This window comes from Pogona vitticeps, chromosome 4, assembly GCF_051106095.1.
Source record: "Pogona vitticeps strain Pit_001003342236 chromosome 4, PviZW2.1, whole genome shotgun sequence".
NCBI classification, from domain to species: domain Eukaryota; kingdom Metazoa; phylum Chordata; class Lepidosauria; order Squamata; family Agamidae; genus Pogona; species Pogona vitticeps.
This window is the reverse complement of record NC_135786.1, coordinates 22,167,368-22,179,902: the sequence shown is the minus strand read 5'-3', so window position 1 is coordinate 22,179,902 and position 12,535 is coordinate 22,167,368. Positions and strand designations below refer to the sequence as shown.

The window sequence follows — 12,535 nt, the reverse complement described above, 5'->3', positions numbered from 1 at the left end:
CAGCATGTACTGGTTGGAGAGTGGAGTATCTAGTGGGGGTGGGGGAAGAGGGGAACGAGAGGCACCTGTGGTGCCAGTCCAACAAATTGTCATGAACCTCCAAACCTCCAAACCTCTCTAGATCAAAGAAATACTACACTTAAAGAGGGTGTGTGTGTGTATGCAACACCAAAAACACATTCAAAGCAGAAAGGCACAACTATCCATTTAAAAAGCCACTCAGGCAGCCAGTCACTCAGGGAAAGCCTGCCTGAAGAGAAAGGTTTTTGCCTGCTTGTTGAAGGACAGCAAAGATGGGGCCAGCCTGGCCTCCAGTGGGAGGGAGTTCCAAAGTCTGGAAGTATCAACAGAGAAGGCCCTCTCCTGTGTCCTCACCAAATGTACCTGTGAAGGTGGTGGGACTGAGAGAAAAGCCTGTCCTGATTATCTTAATACCAGAGGCAGACTCATAAAGGAAGAGGTGGTCCTTGAGACTTTTCAACTGGTGGCAGTTCTCTGCCAAATGCTGTGTCTTTTGCATAACTGTTCAACAGGATTTCAGCCTAATTTGCACATCACTGGTTAAGTTAATGTGATTATATATGATGGTGCAATTGTATAATGTGATGGATACAGAATGTGTTTGTTTTGCCTGCAGGCATTTGCTAAAACAAGATGAAGCATGCCAGCATTAGGTGCTTATTAAGAGTATATATTTTTAATCTCTTAATAGTAGAGACATTATTTGAAATATGCTTTCTACAGCATGACAAGAGATTCACAGGGTACAAAAGTAAACCTGGATGGATTGGTGGCCCACATAGTTTTCCTGGGACATTTTTAGACATTTCTCCCTCATTCACAGAATTTACAAAGGATCCACACATTGCAGTCCTCTTCCGTCTGGAACCCTCCCTTCACATCTTTATCCTTTTTCTTGCCACAGAATAGCTGTGAAGTAGTTTAAAGCAGAACTGTGGTGCAATATCCTTTGACCAGCAGTACCAATTTCATCTTGAACCCTTCCATTTTCTTGAACCAAGGCTAACTTTTTGTGAGATCTCATGATTTCAATCCCCATGTCAGGATTTCCAAGGGGGAACCAGTCTGTTTTATTTCTTTCAACATTTTCTGAGACTCTGATAATAATCTATTAGAATAAATGCAATATATTCAGTAGCTGAAGCTAGACTCTCATTCCATTAACAGGATGCAGATGGCAGAAATTCATCATAACCGCATGTGCTAATTACAGTTACTGTACATATTTTCATTCAGTGCCAAAGAAGTGGCATAATCCTGAAATACAGAACCAAAGGAACATTTTTATTTGCCAGAAAACTCACTCAGACCTAAATGATATTGGTATATCACCCCCCCAATAAGGTTGCTCAATTATACAGCCATTGAAAAGGCCAGTTTTCTTTGGCACTGAATTACAGAGATATGGGAGAGGAAAACCTATTGTATTTCTGTCCACCATGCCACCATTAAAGGAACAGAAGCTGTGCAAGAAAAATAACTTCAATGACCTTAGTATATAGTATAAACAAATGGTCTTTGTACAGTATTATGTGCAAATTGATAGAAATGTTTCATGATTTTTTAAAAATATGAATACGGTATGTTAACATTGGCTTTGTAGAAAATAAATATATACCTCAGCCATGACCCATGTAAAGTTTCTTCTTCTTTTCCTCACCAAAGGTTTTGAGAAGCTTCCCCCTCTTTCCTTCTGATGAGACATGGAAAGCAACTGCAGGAAACTACAGTGATGATAGCTCATGTTGCTTCTTTTTTTAATCTGACTGGTTCTTGTTGCAACTGATTATTATCCTTGGAACAGGAAAGGATTTTTCTGACCATGTCATACTGACTAGCAATCACAACAGAAAACAGATTGCTGGTCCCTCTTGAAATGTGTGCCAAGACAAACATATTTCCAAGGGTGAGCTATGAACCAGCAATTTCCTGGTTCAAATGTCACCTTTGCCATACCCTCACAAAGGTGATGGCACACCGTCTCATCGCTGAAAAAGCATCAAAGTTGCTTCCAAGGGTTTTCAAAGTATGTGAGATGTTTCCATAACTAAGCAGGGATTTGAACCCAGGTCTCCTGAGTCTTAGTCTAATACTGTATTTTATCCACGACACCAAACTGGCTTTCATTAAGATGGTCTAAGGTGGACCATTTTCTCTTACCCTCCCACTGGACCAGGTATAATAAATAATACTCACCAACCTGACAGTGCAGTTTCAAGAATTACTTACATATATGTTAAAAATATATGAGAATATATGTGAAATGGCTTGAGTACTATAAAGAGTACATCGTAAATCAGCAGTGCTGAAAGTGCAGTCCTCCAGATGTTTTAGGACTGTACTGGTTAGCGCTGATGGGAGACATAGTTACATACGTAGCTGACAGAACACATCACTCTATCTACTTCTGGCAGATTTCTTTGCTAACACTGACAGGTGTGGGAAAGAATCTGAGATAAAGAGGGATCAATTGACTGTTACTGGATTTATAGACATTAATTGAAGCTCCCTCCCTAAAGGCATCAAAATGCAGGTTGCAATATTTCCAACAGAAACAGCTATCATCAGCCATATAGCAAGACTGAGGGTCCGTCCACACTGAAATATAGATCAATATATGGATCACTGTTGGTATGTATAAATCCATCATGCCCTTTGAAGATCTGTCCAGCTCCTTTCTGGCTCAGCACTGGGGCATGCATTCTTTTTGATATGATTCAGTGCAACCCTAATTATCTCACTGTCTACCCTGTGCAGATGGCTAGTTTGCACCCAAATGGAGCTGTGGTGGGGACATTATCAGAAGTGATAACCCTGTGACATAATAGGTGGGTTGTGACATTAAAAGGGAGGACAGAGAAAACCCCTCCTATTTTTTCATCTTCTTTTTTTAAATATTTCTTGAACTGGTACAGTGCGATTCTAGTACCATGCTAGGTGGTTGCTGTGGCGGAATGCCCAAGTCATGTCTGTCCATCATATGGAGCTCTAGGGCAGGAGCCTATGGCAGGACAGGAGGGGCGGAGTCAGGAGAACAGACTGAGGGGAGTTAGAGAAAGAGGTTTCGAAATGTTAAGACAGAGATTGAATAGTTGGTGTGTGTAGAGAACAGATATGAGATAAAAGAAATAGAAAATAGATAGATAGTCCTAAGATATTGTATCAGTGGTTAATGTGAATGAATACAAACAAGCAAATGTGTAATCCTATCCAAATTTAATGACTGAACAATAAAAGAACATCTATGATTTTACTTCAGTGATTTACCCATCAAACAATAAATAAACCTGTTATATTTGGCAGCCCGAGTCTAAGAAACATATTCGATACAGTGTGGATAAAGATCCACTGGTGGCACCGGGTAAAGGGAGAAAATAGTACATCGTGTCGGAAGGTGGACCTGTGTTTGAGGGAAAACAAACAGGGGACACTGAGGGAATTTGACAGTTGCATTGATCTTTTGATATGCCACTTACTTTATTTAACAACAAAAAAGAAAACTACAGCAGCCGGCTGAACGACAACTGTGAGAAAAAGTGGACAGAGGGATTATGTCAACCCCATGAGCTCCACCCTCATAAGGCAGCGCAGCCCCGGTAGAGCCCCAGCTGAGGAGAAGGGTGGGGGAAAGGGGGTGTTACTTCTCTTCCTTCTCCCCAGCCTTCAGCCCAATGTTTTCCTCTCATACCAGTACGTACAGTACTGCTGTTGCAACCTTGCTCTGATGCTGCTGTCCTACGCTGCTGCCTCCTTACTTGAGAGTAAACTGAGTAAACTTACTCATAAGTAAACATGGTAAACCTTACTTGTGAGTAAGTCGGTTACTTTTACACACAAGCAAAACTGGTGATGGACCCTTCTTGCAGGAGAACAAACACCTTCAGTGTGAATCGAAGGATGGCTCAAGTGAGAAATAAAAGACATTCTACTGAAGAGAATTTGGTCAAGCACAAACCAGACCAAATTCCAAATTTCCCTGTCTGGACAGGCCCTGAGTCAACTTTAAGCTGGTGTTTTCCTGCATGAGACGTCATCAGACTTTTCGTTTGGCCAACATCACGCAGGCCACACAGAATTCTGTTGCTGACTGACCACTTAGCTTATGTAAACTGTGAGCTGACCTGTTCTAAAAATGGACTGGCAGGGTGACTTATTTGTTGGCTCCAATACCTTCCTGTGGATTCAAAACCAAATAGTTAAAAATAAAGTATTACAAAAGGTGTTTATTTTCCATGAGAAAACTTACAGGACCTTTTCGACTTGCTTTAGGGCTGCTACTTATATAGCACCAGAGAGAGAGAGAGAGAGAGAGAGAGAAGAAAGCACGATCCAGCAGGCAGAAAGGGGGGATATAGTTTCAAGTCAACATTTGCCTCTCTTATGGCAACAGGTTTGGCACACAATATTCTTCCCCAGACCCTCTGCACGCCACCCTAACCACCAAAAATGCTTCCAAATGGCAAGGAACAAAACCAGAGGTGACTAGAGTCTACTGAAAATTTTGAGGGGGAAAACCCCTGTATTTTTGAGTGTTACATGATGTGGAGAGTGCTGTGGCTTATTTAAAAGGAGAACTGTCAGCTATTTAACTTTTTGCCAGGCAGCTATGGAGGGAAAATGTGGTCACACAAAAAAAGCAGGAAGGAAGCATATGAAAAACCAGGGCTGAAGGTCACCCATGCCTGGCCTATCCTTATTTATACCTGTTCATAGCCCTATTTAGTAAACATAGGTATAATTCAGACAGCAGTGCAATGCATCTCCCAACAGTAAGGAAGAATGTGGCCAGGTGAGACCAGTATGCCTGCTGCTCAGTTTGATACACAAGTGCTCATTGTGGATCGACAGGTGACATAGGAGGAGCCTCCTTGAAGAATGTGAGGATGGCGAACACATTTGAGCATCCCCTAGGTAACAAAAGCACCCTGTCAGCTGATCCTTCCACTCCAGAAACACTACTGGAATGCTTCCAACAGGAACAAAGAACAAAGAACTACAGATGGACATGAAGTCCCTTCATTTATCTGTTTACAATTCAGTAGTGAATAGATAAGCAATGTAGCTCCTTCAGAACCTCTACCTAGGTTCAACATAGGTTTAAAAAAACCCAAAACCAAACTAGCAGGAGAATGTTGTACAACTTGAAGCTTCTTGAATATTTACTAGGACCACCTCAGGTACGATACATTACAATCAGACATGGAGTGGCAAATGCCAACAGGGACTTATCATGACAGTCCCCACATTATTTATTATTTATTTATTCGTTTATATCCTTCTTCACAAGTGTCCAGAATGGTTTATAATTCATGTAAATTAGTTCACAATTCATGTAAAAAAGAGTGAACTAAATAACAAAGTATAAACATCTCATTCCAAAACCACAAATTGCACACATCTAGAACCACAAATATCTAAAAATGCTGCTAAAATACAATGAACAAGCAGCAGTCAAAGACATTTAACATTTAACTGTCCTCCACCCTCCAAAACATACACAAACAGCCATGCACTCAATAAAGGTCTAAAAATTTAGGCTGCAACATTAAGCTATATCAGTGAATCAGTTCTAGCAAAAGCCAAAAGAGAGTCATGCTGTCCCTTACACAATGCTAATGCAGGACAGGTGGCACCTTTATAAGATCACTTTCAAATAAAAATGAAAAAACCTGCGAGCTTTCGTAGTTGAGGTCCACTTCCTCAGGCTGCACGCTGATATTTTGTGGATAGTGCAGAAAAGTTATAAATAAGAGTCTCAAAAAGTTTATAGCAGAAGTCTGCCAGGTTTGATTGTTCAAGTGATTGCAAAAGCTGGCTACAATTCCTGTGGCTTCTTCCACCCAGCTCTTCAAACAAAGAGTCATCAAAAAAATCTACATACACCTTCACACAGAGAGACAGACACACACGCGCACGCATATTGTCTTTTTTGTGAAATGCAAAGTCGCTGTTTGGCTCGGGGTGGTGGTTCCAGCAGTTGTTGTTTCTACCAAGATCAAGTCTTTTGAAATGCTAACCACTCTGAAACATCCATTAGAGCAAGTCACCTCAACATACTTTGCATTAAAACAGGAATAGCTCAGAATAACATTTTTTCAGTGAAAGTATACATATACTAACACAAATATATTTGTGAACAGTGAGGATTGCAGGTAAACCCCAAAGGCACATGGAAACCTGAGAGGACTAGCAGATGATGCCCTTGTCCTTGCTAATCATCATCATCATCTGCCTACGTCTGCATTTGTATCATCACCATAATCATCTTTTTGTTCCAGCCCTGCAAATCCTGGCTCCACTGCTTACAAGTGATTGCTTGAAAGCCACAAGCTTGGGCAGCCTTTTGAATATTCCTGGAGCAAAACTTGGTGGAATTAACTGTATTTACTTCATGGTGAAGGCATTTAGAAACAGATTGTTAAAGGTAGCCCCCAAACAGTCAAGGTTAATCAAGATTAAAATGGAACAGGGTTACATCATTGACACCTGTCCATAAATTTCACTCAACAATGCTGAAAAGGCTGCAAGCCTAGGATGATATTGCTGGATTGTACATGGCTGAACAGAATCAAGATATTATGTACCAGTATCCTATGAGAATTGCATTAGACCCTTTTATAGTGTATCTTTCCAGTTTCAATCCCACAAACACCTCTGCAACACACTGCTGTGAGCAGGCTATGTGGAAGCTATCTGTAAGACCTCAGACGACCAGGAAACAATTAGCTTCCCACAAAAGATGTTTTTAAAAAGAAAAGTGGAACCTACAAAAAAAATGTTGCAGTGTATTTATTCACTGTTCCAGCCAGACAGACACATCCCCCTTTATAACACTCTACTCCATTCCTCTTCCAGCCCATTTTCCTCTCTTGTCCCAACAATCAGTCAGCATGTCACAGCTGACAGTTTCAGGTTTCACTGAATTCTTTGGGGAGTTTCTGGGGGGTTTCCAACTGAAGGTCCTTCCTCATCATTCTGCAACCATCAAGAGCTGTCAGTTCTTCCCTCATGTGGGTGGGTCGTGCCATGTTGATTAGATAAGCAACTAACATACACCATTTACTTATTTGATGCCACCAACAGTTTACCTTTCTACAAACAGTCTAACTAACATAGAACTAAACAAAACCACAAGTCATTAAAACCAATTTTGGGGGAAAAAACGAACAAAAGATTCCTAATAAAACTTGCTGGTCCATTAAGGCACCACAAGGAAGACTCTTTACTGTGTTTGCTGTGACAGAATAACCCAGTTTCCCCTCTGGGAATGTCACTGCAATTTTAATGTTGCAGTCACGAAAACCAGTAATGGTCAATTTTGTACCTAGCAGCCTACTCAAAATAGTGGGATGCTGATGGTGGCAGCAGGGCACTGGTGGAAGCAAAGCTGCCACCCCTACCCACTGACCACTACTTTATCTGGTTGCCACTACAAGCAGGCAAACTGGAAACGGGTATCCCTCAGCCCTTGGCCCTGCGACCACCTGGGGCTAGCCTTCATTCACACAACAATCCATGAAATGGTCCATGTCATGGAGTCAACCTGGTGGCATCTAGGAGAAAGAAGGCACCTCTCCAAAAGTTGCCACCACTGTCCCCCTCTCCCCTTCCTCCCCCCATGTGTGCATTTCTCCCCCCTCCATAAGTGTTGCTAACAGCATTTCTATCAGATGTGGGGGGGGGGAAGCTTGTGTCAACACCGTGTAAAGCTCCAATCCCAAACACTAGGGAGTACAACTCATGGAACACACCGTAAAAAGTGTTATAAATAGTACTATAGGAATATCTAACTCACTAGAGCTAGTTTGCTCATGATTGGTTTTGCTTAGCAACATTTCTGTTCACTGTCCATTTCTGGAGAGCTGGACTGGTGCATAAAGTCATTTTCTGTGTGCTGATAATATTTTACCTTTCTGGGTTAACTTATTAAAATAAACAAACAACATTTTCCTCCTATGTATTCGCAAAGGCATCTTCGGAGGACTGGATTAGGAACTCTGCCCATGCTCTGTTGAGCATGGACAGAGTTCCTGCTCCAGTCCTCTGAACATCCCGGCTACAGAGAGTGGTGTAACGTCAGGAAGAACAACCTTCAGAACACAGCCAAAGAGCCCGAAAAACCCACAACAACCATTTTCCTCCTAATTTAAAGCTTGTATTAATTCTGCACAGCCTGTGTATTTTTCTCTGTGAGCAAAAGCTCTCAGATCCAATGTGTTTGCAATTCAGATCTTGAAAATGGGCTGTGCGGAAAAATAAATTTCTTACCCTTACCCACCCTCGGTTGGAACACAAATAGACACACAGGAACTAGAAAACTTACTTTCTTTGGATAAAAACATCCATAATCTTCTACTCATGTTGGGTGGAGGATGATTGGAAGTGTACTTGTAGTAACTTGTCCAAATTCTGTAAACCACTATGTTACATTATGTGCCTTCAAGTTAAATACTGTACGGCTTATAGCAATTCTAATAGGGCTCTCAATGTGAAATATTTTAGGAATGGTTTAACTAGTGCCTCCACTCCCCATTGAATTTCCATGGCCAAATGGGGATTTGAACCAGGTGTCCTGACTCCTGAGTCCTGGTTCACCACTCCTCCACTACACCACACCTGTAGGTAAATCACAATGGCTGATCTGATTTGGCATTGGCAAATTTGGGTGTATCTGTCTATTGACAAATAATAACACCGATTTCCCATATCTTATGGTGTTTGTTCCTGAACATCATCATCTTCCTCAAGTACCTAAATTCTCCAACAGCTTATTTACTTTACAAATCTATAACAGCCAGAATGCATAGACTTGATCATTCTTTTATACACTGTTTTGGGCCCCCAATTTGTTTAAAATGAGCTTAGCCCCTTTGTTGGCCTTGTAGGGCCAACCAACACCCAACTTTGCCAATGTCAACTGCTAGCCATGTTTCCTGTTAGCTCCGACCGCTTCCTTAAGCACAATTAAGTTACAGTGACAGAAAGTTTCTAAGCCAAAGTCAACATCTTCCCAACACACACAATATGAAAAACCCAACCTATTTGTTTGGCCATGGAACAGGATAATAACAGCTTGTCTCAGTATCAAAGTGAAATTCAGATATTGGATCATGGTGGCAACAAAGACTAGGCTTCCTTGATGTTTAACTTTTATTTTTGCTTATTATTTACTTATAACTGATATAAAAGCCACTATGCATCCCCCCCTTCCCTTTTTGGAAAAGCAATTCAAAATATGCACACTTTCTCATGCCCTTTTAATAGCATATAATCTGTGCTGTGGCCTTTTATCATTTTCATTAATGTTTTAGAAAACAAGCTACTCAGAAAAAAAAAAATTCTCATTCAATTGACTGAAACTTGCCTTACTGTAATCATGTAAACACTTACATAGGTGGAAACCCCATTGAAGTCAGTGGCCCAATTTCAGCAGAAAGAGATTTTTTTTGCAGGAGATTGTCCTAAGGGCATTAACTTTTTTTTTGTTTTTATCTTGAAAGAATTAGAAAAAGTGTGAGAAACATATTGCAGGAGAACTATATCGTAGAACAAAGTAGATTGTGAAATAAAAAAGACGAGATACATAAAACAAAACCATTTAACCATTTGCATTACAGTAAAACAGAGGAAATATTTAAAACTGAGAAACAGAAGTCATCACTAAAACTTAGTTAGGAAAAAAAAGTTTTTACCAGATGTCTGCCTTCTAGTCCAGGAAGCTAGCCAAGACAATACAAAAAAATAATTTAACAAATTCTCACAGAACCTCATAACTCTTGGCTGTTAACATTGCAACAGATGAACACTTCAGTATTTCTTGAATATATACAAATATTAACAGTCTCTGTGTGTGTGTGTTGCATACAGACGAACGTATTTGAAATTGTTCTATTTTATTGTTATTTTATCATTTTCTTGTAAATTGCCTGCAATGCTTATTGAGGAGAGAGATTAAAATGCATTAAATTAAAAAATACGAATAAATAAATAAGTCCCACATCTGCAGTGAAAAGAGATGCCCTTATCTAAATCTCTTCGAGTAAACACCTACCAAGAATTTTCACACTGATATCCAAGAGGAAAAAGTACCTGAACGGCTTTCCATGCCTGGCTTGAACTATTTTAACATTATGAAAAACTGAAAATGATTTGGAGAGACCATGCATCAACAGAAAAAAAAATATATTCCTGGCTAAATCCTTGGTGTGCCTGTGTATGTGTCCCACATTTTCTGCAAAATGCGAAAGTCTGATGAAGAGGTAGACGTTTGAGGAATCCTGATGAAGGCCAATATCATATTGCTAGTTCCACCTGATACCCAGTCTGGTGTAGTAGAGTGATGGACTAGCACTCATGAGGCCTGGGTTCAAATCTCTTCTCACACAGAGAAACTCACTAGGGGTGTGAAACTGGCAAAACAACTCCTTAAATATGTCACTTGCCTCAAAAACTCTATGAGGGCTGCTATAACTCAGGTCTGACTTGAAAGCACATAACAATTGAATTTTTATATATGTATTTGGGATGTTGATAACTGATCATAACAAAATCTATCTGTCTGTCTGTCTGTCTGTTCCAGCTAGAATGGATCCACTAATTCAATCTTCCTTTCTTTATTGATATCAGAACATTGCATGATCTAAAATTATGGATATGTGAAGTACAGGTAAAATTAAAAGAAATTAAAATGTCAAGATAATTAGATTTTTGACCAGAATCAACTTACTTCAATAGAGTTATCTTGGCTGTTTGCTAGATCTTCTTTTGTACACAAGGTGGGGCATAAATTGCATGCACATAAGTGCTGCATTGATTGAATTTCTCCAGCCACAGAAAATTTTGTCCTCTATCCAGGTAGCCCCGCTTTACTTGATTATTCGTTGCTCTTCCTAAATCAATGGGATTTGCACATGTACTCTGACACCGGGCGCACTCTCTCTTTGGAACCAGCAGTAAGACACTTGGGCAAATGAAATAAATAAATAAATAAATCTTAAAGCCAAACGAGTTTTATTTGGTGTAAGCTTTCGCTGACTGAAGCCCACTTCTCCATGCCATTTCCCTCCGGAGAACGGTGTCCAAAAGTCACTTTGTCAAGTTCTAAAATGTGCTGCCAGCCCGTGTGGCGTTGTGTGTATGTAGGGGTGGGGGTGTCACCCCCGGACTCTGAGTTCAAATCCCTGCTGGCCCTGGAACGAGAAGCGGCAACGGCAAGCCAACTTCCTCCAAGCATCTCCCATGTCTCGAAAACCCTGCAAGGGTCGCCAAAGAAGACCAAACCGTACGCCCAATATTTGTGTCGCCTGAGCCTCCCCCCGCCCGCCCCCTCCCCACGCCAACTCAAGGACTTGCCCAGCGGGACAGGTGGCAGGGAAAAAAAGAAACCTCAGCCGCCTCCCGCGTCCACTCACCGCCACCTCCCGAAGCGAGTGGCCAGCACCGCCAGCGCCACCAGGAGCAGCAGCAGCAGCAGCAGCCCGGCGCCCGAGATCATGGCGCCCCGAGGTCTCTCTCGCCACTCCGGCGAGCCAGGATCGGAAGGGCGCCCGGCGGGTTGCAGAGCGCGAACGGCGAAGGGAAGCGGAGTCTGCCGGCCCTTGGCAGCGCAAAGCTCAACTTCGAGCTCCCCTCGCTCCGGCTTCTGTCTGGCCGCAGGGTGGCCGCCCGGCGCTCGTGGCTCTGGCGAGCCTGAGTCAGCGCTCCGAAGGGGGAGTTCAGCGGGACTCTTGCGGGGCGGGAGGGGCGGAGACGGGGGGGGGTCAGCAGGAGGTCCCACCTGGCCGCGCCGCGCCGCCTCCCGCTTTCCTTTCCCCACCCCGCCTGGATCCGAATCAAGGCAAAGGGAGCGAGCGCTCCGGGCGGGTTCGGCAGCGCCCGTCTCGTCCCAAGACGCTCCTTCTGCCCAGGCGAGGCGCAGCCGTGGCGGTGCCTCTGCCCACGTGCAGAGAGTTTAACGGACCCAAACCATCCCTTGGCCCGAGAGGAGGCTGAGATTTCACCCAAGCCACAGGCTGACTGGCTTAGCCAGTGCGCTGTAAGGGACAACAGGACCTACAAGGTCCAAAAAAATCTCTGCTTGGCCGTGGAAAGCCAGGGCTCAGTGTGTGTGTGTGGGGGGGGGGGTGTCGAACTGAGAAAACCACCATTCATTCATTCATTCATTCATTCATTCATTCATTCATTCATTCATTCATTCATTCAGTTTGTATTCCACTCCTATTAGGGTCACAGCAGTATTCTGGACGGGTTAGAACACATAGACTAGAAAATAAAAAAAATAGAAACACTGAAAACAGCAACAATAACCCTAAAAAAGGAAAGGAAAGGAAAGCAGATGGCACTGACTAATCATATAAACCAGGAGCAGGCGGAGGAAAAGAAGAGAGGGGAGCGGAGGAGGGGGAAAGAAAAAAGAGTGTGTGTAGGGGGGAGGGGAGATGGTCAGCTGGGGTCGGTGTGGAAAGCCTCCCTAAAAAGGAAGGTCTTTTATTGCTTCCTAAATGTCGACAGGGAG

At 42.4% G+C, this 12,535-nt stretch overlaps 1 protein-coding gene across 2 annotated transcripts in view; it reads right to left on the bottom strand.

The window, feature by feature from the left end:
- The window catches only part of PTGIS (prostaglandin I2 synthase), a 54,718-nt gene extending 42,771 nt beyond the window's left edge, over positions 1–11,947 (bottom strand). The window contains exon 1 of one of the 2 annotated variants that reach the window (XM_020779481.3): positions 11,433–11,947. In XM_020779481.3, coding sequence (XP_020635140.3) covers positions 11,433–11,515 — 83 coding nt within the window. In that variant the 5' untranslated portion in view covers positions 11,516–11,947. Of the gene's footprint in view, positions 1–1,639; positions 11,292–11,432 lie in introns of those variants that run through there. The other variant, XM_078392640.1, reaches the window with a different exon arrangement.
- Between the last annotated feature and the right edge of the window lie 588 nt (positions 11,948–12,535).